Source organism: Nomascus leucogenys, chromosome 11 (genome assembly GCF_006542625.1).
Source record: "Nomascus leucogenys isolate Asia chromosome 11, Asia_NLE_v1, whole genome shotgun sequence".
In the NCBI taxonomy this organism is placed as follows: Eukaryota; Metazoa; Chordata; class Mammalia; order Primates; family Hylobatidae; genus Nomascus; species Nomascus leucogenys.
The window spans coordinates 54465408-54491745 of NC_044391.1; the positions used below are offsets into that span (position 1 = coordinate 54465408).

Sequence of the window (26338 nt, forward strand, 5' to 3'; positions counted from 1 at the left end):
GAAAAGAAAGAAGAATCAAATATTTATTAAAAGTACCATAATACAGACCCATTTCAAGTAAGGACAAACACACCAACATACTTCTTGGTAGTTTCTTCACAATAGATTATTAAAACATAGAACAATTATTCATATTCATAAAGAAATGACTTCAAAATAGGTTAAATTGTTTTCCATCTACTCTGTTTAATGAGGCAAGAACAAATGATTGACTTTAGAAAATTAGTCTCATCAAAAAAGGGCTAAAATAGTAAAGATTCATCACCTAAAGTGGTAAGCTTTGGATATCTGAAATATAAACATGTTAGTACTCTGATGATGCCAGATAAATGAATTTAGGCAAGAAAACGCATTGTTACAAAAAGCCTGGGTTCTAAATCAGGATTACTGAGACACTAACAATTAATTTCAGATTTTTGCCTTCATTCCAAGAAGCACCAACCCAGTTTTCTTTAGACTGCCTGGGCTGGTTTGGGCCAAGATCTAGTCAAAATGTAGTCTGCCAGTGATGTAGGTAAATAAGATAGAGGGATGTAGAAGAATTTAGCATCCCAGCCAGCTGAATATCGAGTTCGTGGATGCACCGATGTCAGAGCATGTTCCATGCAGTCAGTGACCAGGTTCAGGTTTGTGCTACAGTTCAACAGCCCTTCCTTGATGATATTGTAAACTGTATGCAAAAAAAGAAATGGTGGTCAACAATCTTATTCCTTATATTTTTAAGATCATGCAGTCACAGAAGTCTCACCACATCTAATTTCTACAAGATAGAATGATCTAGAATGTGCTTCCCAATATGATAGCCACTAGCCACATGTAGCTATTGAGCACTTAAACAATAGCTAATGCATTAGAATGAAAACTAAATTTTGGATTTTATTTAATTTTAATTTTAAAACTCAATCATTTTTCTTTTTTCGTTTGGTTGTGTTTTGGGGGTTTTTTTGAGACAGGGTCTTGCTCTGTCACCCAGGTTGGAGTGTAGTGGTGCAATCTCAGCTCACTGCAACCTCTGCCTCCCAGGCTCAAGTGATTCTCCCTCCTCAGCTTCCCACATAGCTGGGACTACAGGTATGCATCCCCATGCCCAGCTAATTTTGTTTATTTTTTGTAGACACAAGGTCTCACTATGTTGCCCAGGCTGGTCTTGAATTCCTGGGCTCAAGCGATCCTCCCACATCAGCCTCCCAAAGTGCTGGAATTATAGATGTGAGGCACCATGCCTGGCCTCAAAACTCAATTCTGATGGCTGGGTGCAGTGGCTCATGCCTGTAATCCCAGCACTTTGGGAGACCAAGGTGGGTGGATAATTTGGGGTCAGGAGTTCGAGACCGGCATGGCCAATATGGTGAAACCCCATGTCTACTAAAAATACAAAAATTAGCCACACTTGGTGGTGCATGCCTGTAGTCCCAGTTACTCAGGAGGCTGAGACAGGAGACTTGCTTGAACCCGGGAGGCAGAGGTTGCAGTGAGCCAAGATCACGTCACTGCACTCCAGCCTGGGTGACAGAGCGAGACTCTGTCTCAAAAAAAAAAAAAAAAAAAAAAAAAAAAAAAACAACTCAATTCTGTTACTAGAGGATTTTTAAATAGGTTTAGAACAACACAGATATGGGAATATACTTTTTCAACTGGAAATTTTTTTAACATTATTGAGATATTCATATATCATAAAATTCAGCCATTTAAAGTGTACAAATCAATAATTTTTAGTATATTCAGAGTTGTGCAATCATCATCACACTCTACATTTAGAACATTTTCATCATCCCAAAAAGAAACCCTGTACCTATTAGAAGTCATTTCCATTTTTCACCGCTGCTGCCACCTCCTCCTCCAGGTCTTCAGAATAATATTCTTATAAGAAATTGACAAGTCCCACTCCCACAAGGCTCCTATCACCCAAACAAGAGAAATATAGCCTCAGGGAATGGCCCATAGGGCTCTGCGAAGACTTGTCCTCACTGACTTACCTCTTCCCACCTACATGCTTTCTCCTGCCATATTAAGACACATAGTTTGTGGACAAGCCCTTTGTTATCAAAAGGGTAAACAATGATGAAGACTGCACTTTAGTTGAGCAGACATCTCACACCAGCCCTGCCATGCTACCAAGGGGCACACTCTCTCAAGGGTCCATGCCTCTAAGTATGTAATACCTCCTAGTGCTCAGGTGCCCTGGCCCACAGAGGACAAGGCAGGGAAGAGCCTGGCCCCAGGCCACCTATATGTCCCCCTCCTCAACCATGATAGTCATCAGACCAAGCCAACCATGAGAGCACTGGGAGCTTCCTGACTTCCTTCTGTTCTGGGAAGGCTTTATTTAAGGAGCTTTGTTCTGAGAGGATCTGCCAATCATTGTCCACCAACCCTCTTTTCCCCTTCTCATGCAAGGGTACTGATATGGTTTGGCTTTGTGTCCCCACCCAAATCTCATCTTGAATTATAGTCCCATAATCTCCACATGTTGTGGGAGGTACTGAATCATGGGGGTGGTTCCCATATGCTGTTCTTTTAGTAGTGAGTTCTCACAAGATCTGATGGTTTTATAAGGGGCTTTCCTCTGCTTGCACTCATTCCCTCTCCTGCCATCCTGTGAAGAGGTGCCTTCTGTCATGATTGTAAGTTTCCTGAGGACTCCCCAGCCATGCAGAACTGTGAGTCAATTAAACCTCTTTTCTTTATAAATTACCCAGTCTCAGTTATTTCTTCATAGCAGCATGAGAATGGACTAATACAGGGTACCCATTATCCCTATCAAAAGAAAAAAAGCTTACAGGCATCAAAATACTGCTGTCCATAGGTCTCCTTAATATGCTTGGGGGCTTCTTTCCAACTTTGCTTCATTTGCTCTAAGGACTGTGTCAGGTTTGTCATTCCCGTTCTGAAGTAGCCAGGTTCAACTATGCTGATTTTCACCCCAAAATGTTGAAGCTCACGCCTGAAATAAAACCCCACAAGTTATGATTAAAGACCACCACCATTTCAATGCTTTCAGGAAGGAAAAGCAAAACAAAAAAGATTATAAAATACCTTTACTGGATATTTTAAAGAAGAAAGAAATGGAGGGAAAAAAATTTAAATATAAACATCCCTGGATCCAACAATTAGGAAATTATTATACCAACTACCATAACCATTCAATTCTAGAATCACTCATTTAATAAAGAGTTATTAAGTACCTACTGTGTGCTAGACTCTGGAGACATGAAGGATACAAATGACAATAAATAAAATTAGCATTCATTATGACTGGCACTGCGCTAAGTGTCTCAACTCAGAAGATTAAGACTCAGTTCCTCACCTCAGAAAGCTCAGAGCGGGTGAGTCCACAAGTAGGCAAATAACTACAACACAACTCAAAAGAATTATAAAGGAGAGGCATTCAAGGGGCTGTGAAAGTAGAGAGGAAGGTACAGATAGATTTTCTGAGGGAGTCAGGGAAGGCTTCAGTGAGGAGAAAAATATTTCAGTTGAGTCTTAAAGCAGGGATCCCCAAACCTGGGGTGCAGACCCATAAGTCCGTGGCCTGTTAGGGACTGGGCCGCACAGCAGGAGGTGAGCAGTGGGCGAGCCAGCATTACCGCCTGAGCTCTGCCTCCTCTCAGATCAGCCAGATATTAGAGTCTCATAGGGGCATGAATCCTATTTTGAACCGTGCATGAGAGGGATCCAAGTTGCACGCTCCCTATAAGAATCCTGAGGTTGAACAGTTTCATCCCGAAACCATCTCTTTCTTCCTGCCACCCCCACCTGGGGCATGAAAAAACTGTCTTCCACGAAACAGGTCCCTGGTGCCAAAAAGGTTGGGGACCCTTATCTTAAAAGACAAAAGGAAATTTCCAAGTAAAGAAAAGGGAAGAATAACAAACCAGGCAATGGGAATTCCACATGTAAAAGCATGGGCTTGTGGAAAATGACAGTGTGTGGACTAAGAGATCACTAATGAAACAGGATGTGAGCATTAAAATGGCCAATTCCAGAATATTCAAGTTAGTTCAACAAACAGTTCCAAATACACTTATCAAAGGCCGACTATGGGCTAAGTACTGCACTAAGTGCTGCCTACACCGAGAGAGGTAAGATGGCGTTGTGCACCACGGCAGAGGTGTACTCTAGGAGCTCTAGGGACAGTGACGAGGAGTGTTCCCTAAACTATGGGTCCAGGCAGCCTTGCTGGAGAAGACGAAGCTCAAGCTGTCAGCAAGGAGAAATGTTTGAAGTCATAGTCCACAAGGAGGCAGACCACAAAGCATTATGACCTCTAAGCAGTGGTTCTTAAAGTGTGGATGCTGGATCAATGGCATCATCAGCATCTAGTAACTTTTTAGAAATGCAAAGTATTGGGCCCCAGTCTAGACTTACTAAATTAGAAACTCTGGGGGTGAGACTCAATAATCTGTTTTAACAAGCCTTCCAGGTGACTCTGAGGCATGCTAGAGTTTAAGAACTACTGTTCTAAGGGAAAAGCCTCGCTTACCAAACCAAAACCTAAAAACTTCCATGTTAGAGCTTCAAAAGAGTCTCTAGGTGCCCATATGTAACGGAGAAGAGGAAAGGGCTTTGCAGCCAGAGGTGACTCTCCTCCTCTAAATTTCACTTCTCCTTGGAGTTTTCTCACTCTGATTCCTACCACCCCTTGTCTCCATTCCCCTTTAACATTCCAATGCAAATATAGAACAAAACTTCCTTTCCCTGTTTATCCTGAGCACAACTAGGGTGAACCTGAATTTTCTAAAGGAATTACATAGTCATTTGAATGTTGGAAGGATACATCTTTGCTCTTCGTCTGGGAATGAGTCAAGGAGTCTGAGAGAACAGCCCTAGGTGGTGGTAAATCACACAGCAGCCCTGTGGCACAGAACATTAGATAGGCAGGAAACCAAGCGAGGTGCCTACCACATGGTAACAACTCATGTAATTTCTTGGCTATTTCTCTGTTTTCTCCCTAGGCATACAACACTCATATTGCAATGCTTATATACCAGTTATGGTAAGTGGTAGGCGAAATAACGGCCCCCAAAGAGATCAGGTCCTAATCCCTGTAAATGTTGCCTTAGGTGGCAACGACTTTGCAGGTGTGATTAAGTTAAGGCGGTTGAGATAGGGGGTTATCCTAGATTATCTGCGTGGCCCCTAAATGCAATCACAAAGATCCTTATAAGAGAAGCAGAAGTGGATTTGATGACTGACAAAAGAGGAAAAGGCGATGTGACCACGGAGGCAGAGATTGGAGTGATGTAGCCACGGCCAAAGAATGGTGGCAGCCACCAGAAGCTGGAAGAGGCAAGGAATGGATTCTCCCGTAGTGACTTCAGAAGGAATGTGGCCCTGTCAACACCTCAGTTTTGGCCCAGTGATACTGATTACGAACTGATTACAAAAAAGAAAAAGTGTTGTTTTAAAACACAATATACCATAAATTACCTATGATAATTTATTACAGTGGCCATAGAAAGTCAATACACGCTGCCTTTAATATTCACAGCCCATTTCCAAGTGAAACTGCCCAGAAGTCAGCCCCTGCTAAAGAGGAGTGTGCACAGCAATATTTTGGGCCATGTGACTACAGCCTCTTGTCCACAGCTGATCGGACCAGGAAGGGGACTTGACAGGAGGAGAGTCCCTTGCAAGGCTGAACAGTAGCTCTGCCTGTGATTACCAATATGACCATTGGCAAATTACTAAACCTCTGTGCCTCAGTTTCCTCAGATGTACAATAAGAATAAAAATAATGCCTTCTTCATTGGGTTGCTATGAAAGTTAAATGATTTAATGGATGGAAGATTCTTCCAGCAGTGCCTTATCCACAACCACGCACAAAAATGTTACACAGTGTGGTGTCGCCTGGCACACACAAAAAATGAACTCAGCCAATAGGATGCTCTCTCAAGAATTATAAGGAAAATAGGCTGAGCGCAGTAGTGCAGGACTGTAGTCCTAGCTACTCAGGAGGCTAAGGCAGCAGGACAGCTCGAGCCCAGGAGTTCAAGGCTGTAGTAAGCTATGATCATGCCTGTGAATAGCCACTGCACTCCAGCCCAGGCAATATAGTGAAACTCTGTCTCTTAAAAATAAATAAATAGGCCAGGCACAGTGGCTCATGCCTGTAATTTCAGCACTTTGGGAGGCCAAGGTGGGTGGATCACATGAGGTCAGGAGTTCGAGACCATCCTAGCCAGCATGGTGAAACCCTGTCTCTGCTAAAAATACACCAATTAGCCGGGTGTAGTGGCACGTACCTGTGGTCCCAGCTACTTGGGAGGCTGAGGCAGAAGAATCACTTGAACCCGGGAGTCAGAGGTTGCAGTGAGCCAAAATCACATCACTGCACTCCAGCCTGGGCGACAGAGTGAGACTCCATCTCAGAAAATAAATAAATACACACACATACATATATATGATACACACATATATATATGGGGGAGGGGGATCTATAAAAAGAATGAAGCAGCCGGTGGAAGGACATGAAACTAAAACAATGCATTAATAAAAGCCAGGCCAGGCACAGTGTCTCATGCCTGTAATCCCAGCACGTTCGGAGGCTGAGGCTGGAAGATCACTTTAGCCCAGGCGTTTGAGACTAGCCTGGGCAACATAATGAGACTCCATCTCTACAAACTACAAAAAATTAGCTGGGCATGGCGGCGTGCACCCATAGTCCCAGCTACCAGGGAAGCTGAGGTAGAAGGATCGTTTGAGCTCAGGAGGTTGAGGCTGCAATGAACCATGATGATCACACAACTGCACTCCAGCTTGGGCAACAGAGTGAGAACCTGTCTCAAAAATAAAAAATAAATATTGAGAATTGAAGTGTGACATAGTGGTAGAAGACAAAGACCTGGGTCAAAACACAGTTCTGCCAAATTCTGGCTACGGTAGGTGAACTTTGGGACAGATACGAAAATTTGAGCCTGTTATCTATATAAAATAGACTAGTAATAACATCCATGTATCAAGATTTGAGGAGTGATGAAATAAGATAGGTGAAAGCAACTAGCACAATGCCTAAGACATATTTCAGTGCTCAATAGTTGTTTTTGTTTTAACTTAAGAGTTACCTCAGAATATCTGAAAAGCCTTCCACTCCATACTTGGAGATACAGTAGCCTCCTGCAAAGAAAGCAACTCTTCCCAGAATGCTGGAGACATTGACAATTCTTCCCCGTGCTCTCCTCACCAAGGGAAGCATGCTCAAGGTCACCTGGATCACACCAACGAGGTTCACTTTGAGCATATTCATAGAGTCCTCAGTGTTCAGCCACTCACATAAGGTAACTGGTGTCATAATGCCTGCATTGTTCACCAGTCCCCAGAGTCCTAAAACAATTAAAAGTCATATCAGGAGTTTGGTTTCAGGCAAAAATACTCTATTTTGAACTTTGGTGGGGAAAGAATCACTCTTGAGGAATCATAACCATTAACCACCCCCATGAGAGTTTGCAGCCCAAATTATATAACATATAAGTTTGCTAAATATAATTTTTTTTTTTTTGAGACAGAGTCTTGCCCTGTCGCCAGGCTGGAGTGCAGTGGCATGATCTCAGCTCACTGCAACCTCTGCCTCCTGGGTTCAAGCGATTCTCCTGCCCTCAGCCTCCCAAGTAGCTGGGACTACAGGCACACACTACCACACCCAGCCAATGTTTGTATTTTTAGTAGAGATAGGGTTTCACCATGTTGGCCAGGATGGTCTCGATCTCTTGACCTTGTGATCCACCCGCCTCAGCCTCCCAAAGTGCTGGGATTACAGGCGTGAGCCACCGCACCCAGCCTGCCAAATATAATTTTTAAATAAAAGGATTGAAAATATTCATAAAAATACTATAAAATTGATCAAGCAGATTTGAGAAAGAACCAAATAAAACTTCAGAAATAAAAGATACAACTATTGAAATTTTAAAATTTGGTAGACAGGTTTAATAGTAGATAGACATAGTGGAAGAAAGAAATTAGCAAACTGGAAGACAGTAAAGAAAAATATACAGACTATGGCACAAATATAAAGAGATGAAAAACATGAAAGAAAAGGGAAGCAAGACCAAAGTAAAAACATGTAACATACGCCTAATAAGATCCAGAAATAAGGGAGGGAAATGGAATAAAGGCAGTATTTGAAGTAATGATGGCTAAGAATTTTCCAGAACTGATAATGAACAAATTAAAGAAGCCCCCCTATTTGAAATGTTTGTTTTTTGGTGTCATAAAGAAATAGCACTTGAACACAAATTTAATTTTTTTAGTAAGGCCATTTTTTTCACTTTTTGCAGAAAGGGTATACTTGCCAGCAGATTTGCCATGAGAGTATACTGAACAAAGGAGACAGGGTCATTTATAACCTGACATGTCTATTTTATTGCTGTGTCTGGTTTTTATTGACTGCAACGGGACCTCACATTTTATATTTGTCTCGATTGGCTAGCAACTTAGAACTTTTTTTTTTTTTTTTTTTTTTTGAGACGGAGTCTCGCCCAGGCTGGAGTGCAGTGGCAGGATCTCCACTCACTGCAAGCTCCGCCCCCCGGGTTCACCCCATTCTCCTGCCTTAGCCTCCTGAGTAGCTGGGACTACAGACGCCGCCAACACGCCCGGCTAATTTTTTTTGTATTTTTAGTAGAGACGGGGGTTTCACCGTGTTCGCCAGGATGGTCTTCATTTCCTGACCTCGTGATCCGCCCGCCTCAGCCTCCCCAAGTGCTGGGATTACAGGTGTGACCCACCGCACCGGCCTCGCTTAGAACTTTTTAAAAGAGGCAAAGGCAGAGGAGAACAAAGGAAGGAGGAAGTAACTTGTGGAATGTTGAAAAAGATAAAAACACCTTCAAATAAGGAAGAGGAACAGGCTATGACCTAATGCTTGTTTGGACCAGTATAAACATGCCAGGGCAAATATTTAGGTTAAATTGTGGGAGCTAAGAACATAAAGTACATGGATTTCTTTATTACAGCTAGCAGATATTTAAGAATGTTAGTACAGGTCTTTGAATAAATTTTGTTTTTAAGAGAAGTCACTATTTATTCCTAATTAGATGGGGAGGAAGTCTTTGAGGAGGAACCTCTACTTTACTTCTTACACCCCCCAAAAAATAAATCCCAAGCAGTATAAACAGAGAAATCCATACCTAAACACACCAAAATAAAGATCAAAGAAAAAATAAAATCGGCCGGGCTCGGTGGCTCAAGCCTGTAATCCTAGCACCTTGGGAGGCCGAGGTGGGCGGATCACGAGGTCAGGAGTTCAAGACCATCCTGGCCAACATAGTGAAACCCTGTCTCTACTAAAAATACAAAAAAATTAGCAGGGCGTGGTGGCGGGCGCCTGTAGTCCCAGCTACTCGGGAGGCTGAGGCAGGAGAATGGCGTGAACCTGGGAGGCGGAGCTTGCAGTGAGCCGAGATGGTGCCACCGCACTCCAGCCTGGGGGACAGAGCCAGACTCTGTCTCAAAAAAAAAAAAAAAAAAAAGAAAAAAGAAAATCAAAGAAAGAGAATATCCTTAAATAGCCAGAAAGAAAAGACAGATTATTTTCAAAGGAAAAACAATTAGGCTAACAACTGACTTACCAAGACATGAACAACAGGAGACAGAAGACTGGAATGGTGTCTTCAGTGTGCCAAGAGAAAGTAATTATAAACATAGACTAGCCTATCTGCAAAATTATCTTTCAAGAATGAGGGTAATTAGACATTTTAATAAATATTTTTTTAAAAAAAAGATTTTGCCCCAGCATCTTCTATAATTCTTAGGCATATATTCGGTAACGAAGAAAGCAATTTTAGATGGAAAATTCAAGAAGGAATAATGAGCAAAAAAAAAAAAAGGTAAAAAGAGGATAAATCTAAACAAACATTACATATTGGAGAGCCAAAAATCAGAACTGCAATACACAGCAGCAAGAGCATGTATGTCAGGAAGGATGACTGAAATGTGAGTGTTCTGAGGGCCTTGGATTACTGAGGAGAAAGGTAAAGATGTTAATTTTACATTTGATAAACCACGTATGCACTTAAAATTTCTACAGGAACTACTACGGAAATAGAAATAGAGAATATTATAGTACTTTCAATTTAGTAGGGGAAAAAGTGGAATAAAAATTCAATCAATTCAAAAGAGCATAAAGGAAACAGGAAAAAATGGGACAAATAAAAAGCACAAAATAAGATGAAAGAAATAAATCCAAACATAATAATTAAGGCCAGGCTCAGTGGCTCATGCCTGTAATCCCAACACTTTGGGAAGCTGAGGCATTAAGATCACTTGAGACCAGGAGTTTGAGACCAGCCTGGGCAATGTAGTGAGACCCACTCTACAAAACTTTTTTATTTTAAGTTAGCTAAGTGTGGTGGTGCACACCTGCAATCCTAGCTACTCAGGAGGCTGAGGTGGGAGGATGGCTTGAGTCCAGGAATTGGACATTACAAGTGAGCTGATCGTGGCACTACACTCCAACCTGGATGACAAAGTGAGACTTTGCCTCTAAAAAAATAATAATAATAATAATAATAAAGTAGTATAGATGAAAGAAATGTTCTACTAAAAAAATAAAAATTGTCAGATTGGATTAGTTTTTATATCAGCTATATGCTACTTATAAGAGGCTCACATAAAATACAGAGACACAGAAAGGTTGAAAGTATAAGGACTAAAAAAGACTCCAAGGTGGCCGGGCACGGTGGCTCATGCTTGTAATCCCAGCACTTTGGCAGGCCAAGACGGGCGGATCATGAGGTCAGGAGATCGAGACCATCCTGGCAAACACGGTGAAACCCCGTGTCTACTAAAAATACAAAAAAATTAGCCGGGCCTGATGGCGGGCGCCTGTAGTCCCAGCTACTTGGGAGGCTGAGGCAGGAGAATGGCGTGAACCCAGGAGGCGGAGCTTGCCGTGAGCCGAGATCGCGCCACTGCACTCCAGCCTGGGCGACCGAGCGAGACTCCGTCTCAAAAAAAAAAAAAAAAAAAAAAAAAAAAACTCCAAGGTAAAAAGTCTTTGTAACTGAAGGAATGGTAACATTATAAACTGAGAGAAGGACTAGAAAGAAAAGTGGAATTGGTGAAGAGAGGCCGGGCGCAGTGGCTCACGCCTGTAATCCCAGCACTTTGGGAGGCCGAGGCGGGCGGATCACCTGAGGTCACCAGCCTGGCCAACATGGTGAAACCCCGTCCCTACTAAAAATACAAAAATTAGACGGGAATGGTGGTGTGTGCCTGTAATCCCAGCTACCTAGGAGGCTGAGGCAGGAGAATCGCTGGAACTCGGGAAGCAGAAGCTGCAGTGAGCCGAGATTGCGCCACTGCACTCCAGCCTGGGTGACAGAGCAAGACTCTATCTCCAAGAAAGAAAAAAAAAAAGAATTGGTGAAGAGGTGAGAGTAAAACAAAGACTCCTTTAGATTTTGTGAGTTTCAGGCACTAGTAGAATTTCCAGATGGAGAAATGCGGCAAGTAGTTGGAAATTCAAATGTGAGGAGTAAGAAACCAAGGGCACAGATAAAAAGGGTAATAGAAAAAAGTTATGAGTATAGAGGATTCATTCAGCATTCTTGAGCCCTTAACATGTACTAGGCAAGGTGCCAGAAGTTGGAAATATAAAAATGAGTAAGAGAGGCCCATATCTTCAAGGAGCTCACAGTCTAACAGATGGGAAAACAATAACAATACAATAGAAATAAACGGGTATGCACAGCAAAGAGGCTATAACTACCCATAACTTCTGACTGCCTGGGGGAGTTAAGAACATCCTCAGACAAGAAGCAATATTTTATTATTTTTTAAATTGAGATGGTATCTCACTGTGTTGTCCAGGCTGGTCTTGAACTCCTGGGCTCAAGCAATCCTCCCACCCCAGCCTCCCAAAGTGCTGGAAGGAAGTAATATTTTAAAATACATTTTAGATTTTCAAAATTTTTTTAGCCAAATCAGTAAATTTTCAAGTTTAAAGTAAATTGTTTTTTTAAAAATTTACACTTTGGGCCAGGTGCAGTGCCTCACGCCTGTAATCCCAGCACTTTGGGAGGCCGAGGCGGGCAGATCATGAGGTCAGGAGATCGAGACCATCCTGGCTAACACAGTGAAACCCTGTCTCTACTAAAAATACAAAAACAAAATTAGCCAGCGTAGTGTTGGGCGCCTGTAGTCCCAGCTACTCTGGAGGCTGAGGTGGGAGAATGGCGTGAAACCAGGAGGCGGGGCTTGCAGTGAGCCGAGATGGCACCACTGCACTCCAGCCTGGGCGACAGAGTGAGACTGCATCTCAAAAATAAATAAATAAATAACATCCTGCAACCCAAGCAAAACAAGATTTTACTTTTTAGAGATGGGGTCTCACTGTATTGTCCAGGCTGGAGTGCAGTGGGTATTCACAAGTGCTATCATAGCCCACTGTAGCCTCAAACTCCTTCTCAAGCAATGTTCCCACCTCGGCCTCTCAAGTAGCTGGAACTACAGATGTGTAGCCACTACTACGCCCAGCCAAAAGAAGCAATTTCATTGCTACTTTGCAACTCCTAGAGTGAGGAGTTATTTAGGAGATCCAATTACCAGAATCTACTGAATTATAAAACCAAGGGAGAAGGAGAAGAAGGGAATCAAAGAGGAGTTGAATAATATCTAGACAAAATAGAACTTAAAAAGAGAATTTCTTCATAATTGCCAAAAACTGAAAACAACCAAGATGTCCTTCAATAGGTGAATGATAAACTGTGGTACATACATACAATGGAATATTATGCAGCGAGAAAAAGAAATGAGCTGTCAGGCTTGGAGCAGTGGCTCATATCTGTAATTCCAGCAATTTGGGAGGCTGAGGCAAGAGGATCACTTGAGCCTAGAAGTTCAGTGCTGCAGTGAGCTATGATTGCACCACTGCACTTCAACCTGGGCAACAGAGTAAGACCTCCATCTCAACAAAACAAAACAAACAAACAAAACAGAAATGAGCTATGAAGCCATGAAAAGACATGGAGAACAGGTGTGGTGGCTCATGCCTGTGATCCCAACACTGGGAAGCCAAGGTAGGAGGATCAGTTGAGCCCAGGAGTTCAAGACCAGCCTGGGTGACATGGTGAGACAACATCTCTAAAAGAAAAAAAATTTTTAATTAGCCAGGCATGGTGGTGTGTACCTGTACTCCAGCTACTTGGGAGGCTGAGGTGGGAGGATCACTTGAACCAAGGAGAGTGAGGCTGCAGTGGGCCATGATCATTCCACTGCACTCAGGCCTGGGCAATAGAGCAAGATGCTGTCTCAAAAAAAAAAAAAAAAAAAAAAAAAGGCAAGACATGAAGGAATCTTAAATGCATATTGCTAAGTGAAAGAAGCCAGTCTAAAAGACTACATATAATATTATTCCAGCCGGGCACGATGGCTCATGCTTGTAATCCTAACACTTTGGGAGGCCAAGGCGGGCAGATCACCTGAGGTCAGGAGTTCGAGACAAGCCTGGCCAACATGGTGAAACCCCATCTCTACTAAAAATAAAAATTAGCCCAGTATGGTGGCGCGTGCCTGTAGTGCCAGCTACTTGGGAGGCTGAGGAAAGAGAATCGCTTGAAGCCGGGAGGTGGAGGTTGCAGTGAGCCGAGATCACGCCATTGCACTCCAACCTGGGTGACAAGAGTGAAATTCTATCTCAAAAAAATATGATTCCAACTATATGACATCTGGAAATGGAAAAACTATGGAGACAGTAAAAAGAGCAGTGGTTGCCAGGAATGTGGGGAGTGATGAATATGTAAAACATGGGGAACTTTTAAGGAACTGAAACTATTCTGTGTGATACAATAATGGTGGCTACTTGTCATTACACATTTGTTCAAACCCATAGAACTGTATAATACAAAGTGAACCCTAATGTAAACTATGGACTTTAGTTAACGATAACATATCAACATTGGCTCATCAATTGTAACAAATGTACCACACCAATGAAAGATGTTAATAATAGGGAAAACTGGGTGGGCACAGTGGCTCACGCCTGTCATCCCAGCACTTTGGGAGGCTGAGGCAAGAGGATCGCCTGAGGTTGGGAGTTCAAGACCAGCCTGGCTAACATGCTGAAACCCCGTCTCTACTAAAAATACAAAAACTCCCTGTCTCTACTAAAAATACAAAAAATTAGCCAGGTGTGGTGGCGGGCGCCTGTAGTCCCAGCTACTCAGGAGACTGAGGCAGGAGAATGGCGTGAACCTGGGAGGCGGAGCTTGCAGTGAGCCAAGATCACGCCACTGCACTCCAGCCTGGGCAAGAGTGAGACTCCATCTCAAAAAAAAATAAAATAAAATAAATACAAAAACTAGCCAGGCGTGATGGTACATGCCTTTAGTCCCAGCTACTCAGGAGGCTGAGTCTTGAGAATTGCTTGAACCTGGGAGGCGGAGGTTGCAGTGAGCCAAGATTTCGCCACTGCACTCCAGTCTTGGCAACAGAGTAAAACTGTCTCAAAAAAAAAAAAGGGAAAATTGTTGAGGGGGTATATAGGAACTCTGTACTTTCTGTTCAATTTTCTATAAACCTAAAATTTCTCTAAGAAATAGTGTGTTGATTTTTAAATATAATGAAATTTTAAAACATTTTTTAAAGAAGACCAAAGGTTGACTTCAAGAAATGCCTATGTTTTAAGTAGCAGCCAAGATAATCAGATTCTTAAGAACATCTTAGCCTGGGCAATATACCAAGACCGTGTTTCTACTAAAAATAAAAATAAAAAAAATTAGCCAGGCATGGTGGCAACCGCCTCTAATCGCAGCTAATTGAAAGGGTGAGGCAGGAAGATCTCTGAGCCCAGGAGATCAAGGCTGCAGTGAGCTATGATCATGCCACTGTACCCCAACTCCTCAAATATAAAGAATTATGTTTATAAATACTCTACTTGCGATATGAGATAATAGCTTCAAATCTATTGAGCTTGTTTTTCAACAACAAAATAAACATTGTTAAGGAAATGAAACGCCACAAAAACCCTCAACAGTCCTTCAAATGACAAGGCCAGCCTTCTAAGCCCAGCTTTTGATACACACAGTCAGCCCTTCATATCCATGGATTCAATCAACCATGGATAGAAAACACAATTTTTAATTTGCATCTGTACTGACCATATACAGACTTTTTTCCTTGTCATTATTCCCTAAACCAGGGGTCTCCAGTGCCTGGGCCATAGACTGGTACCAGCCCATGGCCTGTTAGAAACCAGGCCACACAGCAGGAGGTGAGCAACAGACAAGCAAGGAAAGCTTCATCTGTATTTACAGCCACTCCCCATCATGGGCATTACTGCCTGAGCTCCACCTCCTGTCAGGTCAGTGGCAGCAGTAGATTCTCACAGGAGCACTAACCCTATTGTGAACTGCACATGCCAGGGATATAGCCTGTGCACTCCTGTTGAGAATCTAATGCCTGATGATCTGTCACTGTCTCTTATCACCCCCAGATGGGACCATGTAGATACAGGAAAACAAGCTCAGGGCTCCCACTGATTCTACATCATGGTGAGTTGTATAATTATTTCATTATATATTACAATGTAATAATATAATGAAGTGCACAATAAATGCAATGCACTTGAATCATCCCAAAACCATCCCCACCCCCTGTCCATGGAAAAACTGTCTTCCACAAAACTGGTCCATGGTGCCAAAAAGGCTGGGGACAGCTGCCCTAAACAATACAGTATAACTACTATTTACATATAATTTACAAAGTATTTAGTATTTTATGTAACCCAGGCATGATTTAAAGTATCCATACCTTAAAGGATGTGCATAAGTTATAACCAAATACTGCACTATTTTATATAAGGGATTTGAGCATCCTCGGATTTTAGTATCCACAAGCAGTCCTTGAACCAATCCCCAGGAGACACCAAGGAACAACTATATATATAACCTTAGCATCTTCATGCCTAAGTAAATGAAAGGAGAAAATATTTCATACCTCTGTCCCCGACATGCTCCTTCACCCACTGAGTAGCTGCAGCAATGCTCTCCATCTTGGTAACATCCAGGGTCACCGTCTCCAGCCTGTCAGACGTCTGGGCCCTCAGCTGCTCGGCCCCCTTCTCCGTCAGACACGCAGCCAGCACCCTCAAGCCTCGTGCATCCAGCTGTCTGGCCAGCAGGTTCCCAAAGCCCGAGTCACAGCCCGTGATAAAGACATACTTGTCTTGGAGGTGGCTCACCACCTGCCTCTCCCGGTACCAGTGCAGAAGGTAGTACAGGCCCACGAAGGCCACCAGGTAGAGCCACATAGTGAGGGTGCTTCCTTCTCTTTCAATAGAAAGAAAACATTTTATTCCTTCCTTATTATTTAACCAATATATCTATTCAGTATTTGCCATGTGCCAGGCATTGCACTAGGTGATAGGGACTCTTTATTGATTAATACTTGGTCTTACCCTCAAGGAGCCACAGTCTAGAGAGGGAAGTCAGTGAGGTAACCAAACAAATCCAATGCGGTGTGAAAAGTGCCATAACAGAAGTATACACACAGTCTACAAAGGAAGATGACCAATAGCCTAGCACAGAAGGAATAATTTTGGTACTACTTCCTACCAAATAGGATAGGTAAGTTCAAAAAGTGGATAAGGATGACGACATTCCAGGCAGTAACAACGTGTACATGAAGGGAGTCGTGAGCAGCACAGAACTTCTTGAGACCTATAAACAATTCTGCACGAGTGCAGAGCAGAACATACAGAAGAAGAGACTGGGGGTGAGGTAGTGAAGGGCCAAATCATGAAGGGCCTTGTAAGCCACACTACGGAATCTGGATGTTATCCTGTGGACAGAGTATGCTACTAGAGTCAGGTGGCCAGATTAAGTTTTAGGAAGATCTGTCTCACAGTGGCAGTGGAGGATAGATGAAACAGGTGTGGTGAAGGCAGTGAGATCCATTAGGAGATCCAATAGTTTGGGTGAGTTATTGCAGCCAAAGCAATTTGTAAACCTAGACCAATCAGAAGCATTGTTGAAATGAGTGTTCACAGATGCCTATGTTTCTATATGAAATTCTGGAGCAAAGTCCGCCATTTTTTAGTAATCTATACATGTTGGCTGAACTAACATAATGCATAACAACATAGGTAGACGTCAAAGATAGGTATGGGCCCACTAGCATCATAAGGCCTATACCACAACGCCTGCATGAGGCTAGTCTATGCAATTCAAACTCCTTAGTTTGACATGAATGTCCCCAGCACTCTGGCTACTTAGGCTTCTCTCTTGCATCCTACTCTTTAGCCATAACAAACAACTTTCAGTCCCCTGCAAAGCACAGGCTTTTTATGCCTCTGCACACACTTCTTTCTACTGGAAAGAAGTAGCCCTCATCTGCTTGGCAAATAACACTCTTTTTTTTTTTTTTTTTTTTTTTTGAGACAGAGTTTCACTCTTTTTGCCCAGGCTGGAGTGCAATGGTGCCATCTCAGCTCACTGCAACCTCCGCCTCCTGGGTTCAAGTGATTCTCCTGCCTCAGCCTCCCAAGTAGCTGGGATTACAGGCGCGTGCCACCAAGCCAGGCTAATTTTGTATTTTTAGTAGGCAGAGAGTTTTTTACCATGTTGGCCAGGCTAGTCGTGAACTCCTGACCTCAGGTGATCCACCCACCTTGGCATCCCAAAATGCTGGGATTACAGGCATGAGCCACCGCACCCAGCCATAACACTTGTCTTTTAAGTCTCAGCCTAATCATCATTTTCATTCAGCAAACATTAATTCAACAACTACTTGAGTCAGACACAGTGTTAGGCACTGATACACAAAAGTGAACAATACATAGTCCATTTTTCATTGAATTCACAGTCTCATTGTGAAGACTGACAACAATGCATTATAACAGAAGTAAAAACAGGAGGCTGCTGGAACACGCGGGAGAGGCTTCTAAGGCAGTCTAGAGAGGTCTGAGAAGCTTCCTAGAGAGAATAAGATATAAGTTGAGATCTACAGGTGTATTAGTCCGTTTTCACACAGCTATAAAGATACCACCCGAGACTGGGTAATTTATAAAGAAAAGAGGTTTAACTGATTCACAGTTTCACATGGCTGGGGAGGTCTCAGGAAAATTACAATCATGGTAGAAGGGGAAGCAAACACATGATGGCAGGAAAACAAAAGCAAGCAAGAGAGGAACTACCAAACACTTATAAAACCATCAGCTCTCATGAGAACTCAGCATGGGGGAAACCACCCCCGTGATCCAATCACCTCCCACCAGGTTCCTCCCTAAACACCTAGGAATTACAATTCAAGATATGATTTGGGTAGGGACACAAAGCCAAACCATATCAAAAGGATAATTAAAAAATAATAGCTAGGCCAGGCACACTGGCACATGCCTGTAATCTCAGCATGTTGGGAGGCCGAGGCGGGCAGATCACCTGAGGTCAGGAGTTTGAGACCAGCCTGGTCAACATGGCGAAACCCCATCTCTACAAAAATACAAAAATTAGCCAGGCATGATGGTGGGTGCCTGTAATCCCAGCTACTCGGGAGGCTGAGGCAGGAGAATCGCTTGAACCCGGGAGGTGGAGGTTGCAGTAAGCCGAGATCACGCCATTGCACTCCAGCCTGGGCGACAGAGCGAGATTCTGCCCATCTCAAAAAAAAAAAAAAAATAGCAACCCTTGCTGAGCACTTGCTGTGTATCAGGCTCTGTTCTAAGATGTCACATATATTAACTTTTTGAATTCTCACAAGAACCCTACAAGACAGGTCCCATCATTATTCCTCTGTGTCAGTTGAGATACCAAGACAAAATTAGACATGCAAAAGATTATAGGGGAAACACCCTCAGAGGACAGAGGGGGAAGGCACAGGAATAGGTGGTAATGCAGATCTGACACTTCGGGAAGGAGAGGGGAACAGAAGGAGGAGAAGATAGGAAGAGCTTTAGACTGTAGTAGAGCCCCAAGAAAGTCTCAGCCAGGCCCATGAGCCTGAGCAAAGACTGCCACTGGAGAAGTCCTGCACTGGGCTGAACTGGTCCAGCTCCAGTACTGCCATCCTGCTGGTCATTGGCTGACCAGGGCCCAAGAGGAGCGTGCCTCAGTATAAATACCACAGCAGATCGGAGGGTGCAACAACTGGAGGCTGGAAGTCAACCTCGCTCCTCACAGCAGATTCTCTTGCATGATCTGAGCAATGCACCTCAATGGCTGCCACACTGTTTCATAGGTGAGCACTGAGAGATTACATGCAATACTAGACAGAGGGGACAAAAAATGGTCCAGGCAAGAGACTTTCCTGCCCTCATTTAACCTGTCCCATGGTCTAACAGAATTGACTATACCCTCCTTAGTGTCCCCATTGTGGCCTGGGTTTATCATGCCTGCTGCACTTCATTGCACTGCTTTTCCCCATTTTTAGACTATAAGGCCCTTGAGAGCCCAGGTTACATATTAGTCTGCACCTGGCCCAGTGAATGGCACATAGCAGATACTTAATAAATGTTAGATAAATTAAGTTATACTAAATTAAAATATCCTGAGAAAAAATTGAGAGAAAAAAAGCAGGGAGAATGAGCCAGAGAAGTAGGAAAAAGCAAGCTGATGGAAGCCAAGGGAAGGGGGGCTTAATGAGGATCAGCAATGCAACCAGGTCTGCTGAGTAATAGAAGGGCACTAGTGCTCTTAACAGGAAGACTCAGAGAATGAAGGGCACAGAAGCCAATCTTCAGTGGGCTGCTGCATGAATTTGAGGGCAGGAAGTGGAGCCGAGTGGAGACTCTTTTTCAAAAGCCTGGTCTGGGAAGGAGAGAAGGCAGTAGCAAGAGGGCAACTTAGGGTGTAGGCAAGTAAAATGGAAGGAGACAGTGAAGGCGAGAAAACAGTGGAGAGAGGCATCTATTGCTCCTCCCTCCCCCACCATCTTCTCTTTCTCTCCTTTTCCCCTCTTCCCTCTGTCTCTCTCCTTCCTTCTCTGAAGCCCTTTGCCTCTCTCCAATCTGAGAGCTCTGTGTTCTCTAGCCAGCGGCCTCTGTTCTGCCCAATTGGCATTCCCTGCTGCACTACAGTTACAGACAGAGCTTCATCCTGATTGTTTATTGACTAAAAGGTAATTTTCTGTTGCCAGTCAAAGATGAAAATGTATTTCCCCCATTAGGGAAAAGCTTGGCCCTCACAGTTTCCCCAGGCATTACTATTCAGCCGTCGCATGCCTAGCAGCAAGAAGACCTGCAGAAGAGATACGCCTGGCGGAATCCCAAACCCTAGGCCAAACCTGAATGTGCCTCGAATATTTCAAATGTCCAAATACCCAAAGTGGCGTGGCCTGCTTGATTTTACAAACCATTCATCTGCAAAAGCTGTGCAATTACTTTACATTTTTGCCTTTGACTCAAATTATTTATACACAGTACTTAAGCTGCTATTTCTTGATTTACCAATTTTTGACATTCTCAATTAACTTCCTGCAATGGTAAATGAGAATTCAGCTTTCTTACCTCATATTGTCAGTCTCTTCCTTTCTCATCTACACTATGCTATCTGGTTAATTTTATTTAATGAGTTTTGAGGTTGAGCCTAGAAAACACCTTCATAATCACACATGCATAGGTTAAGAACTTCCACTGTTTATTTCAGGTCTGATCCTCATCTTGGGCTTCATCATTGCTTGAAGCTACTCTCCCACAAAGATCTTGAAAAGCTAGGCCAGGCACGGTGGCTTACGCCTGTAATCCCAGCACTTTGGGCAGCTGAGGCAGGTGGATCACCTGAGGTCAGGAGTTCGAGACCAGCCTGGGCAACATGACTAAGCCCCATCTCTACTAAAAATACAAAAATTAGCTGAGTGTGGTGGCAGTGCCTGTAGTCCTAGCTACTTGGGAGGCGGAGGCACAAGAATCGCTTAAACCTGGGAGGCAGAGGTTGCAGTGAGCCAACATCACGCCACTGCACTCCAGCCTAAGTGACAGAGTGAGACTCTGCCTCAAAAAAAAAAAAAAAAAAAAAAAAACCTTGAAAAGCTGAAACTGCCCTCTCTGCACAGCCCCATCCTATCTTTGGGGCTCTTCCCCTCCCCCCACTCCCCTCTACCTCTTTGTTCCTGCTCTGCCTTCCTTTTCCTCAGCCTCTCCCTATTACTGCAATCCTCTCACAGTTTCGTTTGCCTCCTTATTCAGCATAGGTCTCATAGTTGGCCATTTTAGGGGTGCTTCACTAGCACCCCGAAGCCGTTACCATCCATGTTCTCTAGCTGCCAGCTGCCAAGTGGTGCTAGAGAAAGACCAGAAAACAAACTTTTATACAACAAATCAATGTTATCCTATCTCAGCTGCGCCCCCCACCCCGCCCATGTAAGGCAAACCTTCTGTTTGCCTCCATTTGACTCCTCCCTTATTATTTCCCAACAACACCTGTTCCAAATCTTTACTAACCTTCAAAATTTCCCAACCTCATGTTTACCTAGCTCTCCTTCCACAGATGAGCATACACGTTGTTTCCCTGCCAAAATCCAGATCTGCTCAACCTGGACACTCTAATTCCTACCCACAACATTTGCCTGTCATCTCAGGGGGTTCCGGGGCCCAGTGAGGGTACCTCTGCTCTAAATTTCTCTGTATTGTCTTCTATCCTCTTTCTTCTGCTTTTCGTCCTCCCTAAGACCATCCTAACCTGCCACCCCTTTAATAACTATCCTCTCTCTTCCCCATATGGCCAAAATATTCTAAGGGCAAGCACAGGCCCTCTATTTTCTTGCCACCCACGAGCTCCTTGCACTTCACCTTCCATTCTCATCACTCTCTGGAAACTCTCTCACAGCTCACCAAGGACCTATTAGCAGACAATTCCCAAGGCTTCCTCTCTCTTCTCCTCAGACCTCACTGCAATATTTAGCACTTTCTTTTTTCTTCTGATTTTATCTGATTCTTAGATCCTAACCTGGCCTTCAGTGAAGAAGGAGATTGCTTTCAGATGGTGCCATGCTCTCACTGGATTCTGTCTGTGACTCCCTGTCACCCACAGGATAAAGTCAGAACTCTTCAGCTTGACACATGATAATAATAGTGAACAGTTATAGAGAAATTTCCTTGCCAGGCACTGTGTGAAACCATATATATATACACACACACAATATACACACATACACACATACATATATATATGGTTTCACACATATATGTATGCATGTATATATTGTATATATATGTGTGTGTATATATTGTATATATAATATATATGTGTATATATATGTGTATATATAATATATATACACAATAGAGGATACATGCAATTATTTTGTTTTTGTTTTTGTTTTTGTTTTTTTGAGATGGAGGCTCGCTCTGTCCCCCAGGCTGGAGTGCAGTGGCACGATCTCGGCTCACTGCAAGCTCCGCCTCCCAGGTTCACGCCATTCTCCTGCCTCAGCCTCCCGAGTAGCTGGGACTACAGGCGCCTGCCACCATGCCCAGCTAATTTTTTTTTTTTGTATTTTTTAGTGGAGACAGAGTTTCACCGTGTTAGCCAGGATGGTCTCGATCTCCTGACCTCGTGGTCCTCCCGCCTCGGCCTCCCAAAGTGTTGGGATTACAGGCGTGAGCCACCACGCCCAGCGGTATATGCAATTATTATGCCCACTTTTCACATGAGGAAACTGAAGCACAGATTAAGGCAAGAATTAAGTGACTTTTCCAAGGTGAAACAGTGAATAGTAGAGACAGGATCAAATCCAGAGTGTTCACCTGCAGAAGCCTTGCATCTAACCACTGCACTACACTGCCTTTCCCTTTCAAGACCAGCCTGGGCAACATGACTAAGCCCTATCTCTATTAAAAATACAAAAATTAGCTGACTTTTCATGGTCATGAAGAACATTCTTCTCCGTTCACTTCTGAGATGCTCTACTCCCGTTCTCCTACAGCAGTCACAGACAGCGTCCCTTCCCCTTCACCCCCCAGCTCCTCCTCTCCCTTCTATACCCTAAATGCAAGGACTCCTCAATGCCTCTTGATTGGCCTATCACAGAAGCTTTCTCACTAACCCCACAGTGTCACTCTCACTTCCCCTGTCATCCACATAGGGCTGTCTGGTTAATTTCCCTAAAGCGCAGCTCTGCCGATGTCACTCCCCGAATAGCATTCAACCTACTGAAAATCTAAATCTAAAACCTTAGTTGTACAAGGCCTTCCATGATTGGATCTTGACCTTTTCTCCCCCTCCTTTTTCTCACACTGCCAATGTTCCATCGAAACCAAAGAGCTTTAAAATGAAGGAAGTATGATTTGCTGAGCCTTGGAGGACAGATGGTATTTGACATGCAGAGATTGGGAACCAGGGCATTTCAGGCAAAGGGAATAGTGAGAGCAAAGACCTGGAACATGGAAAGTACAGAGCACTAATAAATAGAGATGCCAACAAGACTACTCTGGATGATTCCAACTACCTTTTGTCACACACGTGCCAGTGAAGAGATCACCAAACAGGCTTTGTGTGAGCAACAAGGCTGTTTATTTCACCTGGGTGCAGGAAGGCTGAGTCCGAAAAGAGAGTCAGCAAAGGGAGATGGAGTGGGGTCGTTTTATAGGATTTGGGTGGGTAGTGGAAAATTACAGTTAAAGGGGGTTTTTCTCTTGCAGGCAGGGGCGGGGGTCACAAGGTGCTCCGTGGGGGAGCTTCTGAGCCAGGAGAAGGAATTTCACAAGGTTAATCGCTCAGTTAATGTGGGGCAGGAACAAATCACAGTGGTGGAATGTCATCAGTTAAGGCTATTTTCACTTCTTTTGTGGATCTTCAGTTGCTTCAGGCCATCTGGATGTATACATGCAGGTCACAGGGGATACGATGGCTTAGCTTGGGCTCAGAGGCCTGACACCTTTCCTTTTCTTTCTTTCCAAGAACCTCTCTGCATGAGCTTCCCTGCCCCAACCCTGATTTTGTGGATAGTATAGAATCATGAGGCTGGGCACAGTGGCTCACACTTGTAATCCCAATACTTTAGAAGGCCGAGGTAGGCGAATTCCTCGAGGAGTTCGAGACCAGCCTGAGCAACATGGCAAAATCCCATCTCTACAAAAAATACAAAAATTAGGCAGGCATGGTGGGGAGTGCCTGTAGTCCCAGCTACCCTGGAGGCTGACACGGTGTGGGGGGGCGGGGGTGGGAATCACTTGAGCCTGGGAGGTCGAGATTGCAGTGAGCCATGATTGCACTACTGCACTCTATCCTGGGCAACAGAGCAAGACCCTGTTTGGAAAAACTAATAAATAGATAATAAGAAAAAAAGGATTGTTGTTTTTTGTGTGTGTTTTTGTTGTTGTTGTTTGTTTTAAGATGGATTCTTGCTCTGTCGCCAGGCTGGAGTGCAGTGGCGCGATCTCAGCTCACTGCAACCTCTGCCTCCCGGGTTCCAGTGATCCTCTGGCCTCAGCCTCCTGCGTAGCTGGGACAACAGGCATGCAACACCATGCCCGGCTAATTTTTGTATTTTTTAGTGAGACAAGTTTTCACCATATTGTCCAGGCTGTTCTCAAACTCCTGACCTCGTGATCCGCCTGCCTCAGCCTCCCAAAGTGCTGGGATTACAGGCATGAGCCACCACACCCAGCCTAAAAAAAATTTTCTTAAATAGAATCATGAGGCTAGGCACGGTGGCTCATGCTTTTAATCCCAGAACTTTGGGAGGCTGAGGCAGGCAGATCACTTGAGGTCAGGAGTTCAAGACCAGCCTGGCCAACATAGCGAAACCTCATCTTTACTAAAAATACAAAAATTAGCCAGGTGTGATGGTGGGCACCTGTAATCCCAGCTACTCAGGAGGCTGAGGCAGGAAAATAGCTTGAACCTGGGAGGCAGAGGCTGCAATGAGCTGAGATCATGCCACTGCACTCCAGCCTGGAAGACAGAGTGAGACTCTGTCTCAAAAGAAAAAAATAAAAAATAGAATCATGAGCACAGACTCTGAGGGCAGATGGCCTGGGTTCAAAATCAGGCTTTGAGATTTACTTGTTCTGCAGCCTTGGGTAAGTAAACTGGCTTCTGTTCCCATGTGCTCGTGTTCAAAATGGGAAAAAGAAAACTCAGTGATTTATTGAGAGGGTTAAATAAGTTAATGCATGTAAAGCAATACATAATTGTTAGATATTAGTATTATTTTGGGTAGTTGTTGTCTTATTATTGCCGTATGAGACCTTTCTCCCTGAGCCCTGTCTCTTCCCCGAGCTTTCATAGAAGGAAACTGTGCCATGGGAATGTGCATTATCTGGTGCATTACACCACCACTTTTCTACAGTATGCATAACTCCACATATTGCAACATCCTTAATCATTTCTATCAGCTCTTTATCACTATTTTGGGCCATGCTCGTGCACCTTAACTTTCTTTTGTCTCAAGCGAGGACCTCTCTCTCTGCAATATAATACATGCCAAAGTAAGAAGTAGCCTTTATTCCCTTCTTTGGTTAAAATCTTCAGACCTGGGTTTGTCTATAAACTCCAATTGGTTTAGTCACTGATCCTAAGAGCAAGTCTGTAAACAGCACATGGCTCCCTGAACTGATCCACAATGACATTCTTTTCTTCCCACTTGGGCATACAGGCTAAGTATTCTTCAAGTCAATAGTTGTTTTTTCTTTTCTTTTTTTCTTTCTTTTTTTTTTTTTTTTTTGAGACAGGGTCTCACTCTGTCATGTAGGCTGGATGGAGTGCAGTGGTGCAATCACAGCTCACTGTAGCCTCGACCTCCTGGGCTCAGGTGATCCTCCCACCTCAGCCTCCCAAGTGGCTGGGACCACAGGTGTGCACCACCACACCTAGCTAATTTTTTGTGTTTTTTGTAGAGACAGGGTTTCACCATGTTGCCCACGCTGGTCCCAAACTCCTGAGTTCAAGGGATCCTCACTCCTCAACCTCTCAGAGTTCTGGGATCTTTGCCCAATCACAAAAGGCCCCTTTCTGCTTACCCAAAGTTTCACAAACTTACCCAACAGCTGTCAGTATTAACCATGAAAGAGCTTGTTTCCCCCACTGCTGAGAATCCCGTTTTCAGAGCATACCCAGAGTCCCTATTTGTAAGTATGAAATCACTCCCAACTTGTAACCAGTACTCTCCCAAACTTCATGGGAGTAAAGATCAAAAAAGCAGAGCAAGCAATCATGACAAAATTTCTTTCACGAATCAAAGTTGAAGGACCTTTTAAGACGATAAAAAATCATAATCAAAACCCGTCTCCAAACAGACCATATCCCATATCCCCTACACACACACACACACACACACACACACACACACACACCCTTACCCACTTACATATGTACCGGAATTGCTCAGGAAGAGTCCAGTCCTAGAGACTTGAAAGGACTTCTTTGCAGACCAGGCAGCAGTTGGCTTCCTCCTGCCCCAACTGCTG

The 26338-nt window shown here is 43.7% G+C and overlaps 1 protein-coding gene across 2 annotated transcripts; it reads right to left on the reverse strand.

Annotated features, from left to right (window-relative positions):
• LOC100606923 (17-beta-hydroxysteroid dehydrogenase type 6) lies at positions 1–26338 on the reverse strand. 2 transcript variants are annotated; one of them, XM_030823093.1, is made up of 5 exons: positions 26239–26338; positions 15934–16265; positions 7065–7323; positions 2781–2944; positions 1–670 (listed from the first exon to the last, which is right to left on the reverse strand). In XM_030823093.1, the coding sequence occupies exons 2-5, from the start codon at positions 16244–16246 to the stop codon at positions 453–455; spliced, it is 954 nt and encodes a 317-aa protein (XP_030678953.1). In that variant the 5' UTR covers positions 16247–16265; positions 26239–26338; the 3' UTR covers positions 1–452. The 2 variants fall into 2 exon arrangements, with proteins under 2 accessions (XP_030678953.1, XP_030678954.1); XM_030823094.1 differs by having other exon boundaries at positions 6–670; positions 15934–16260.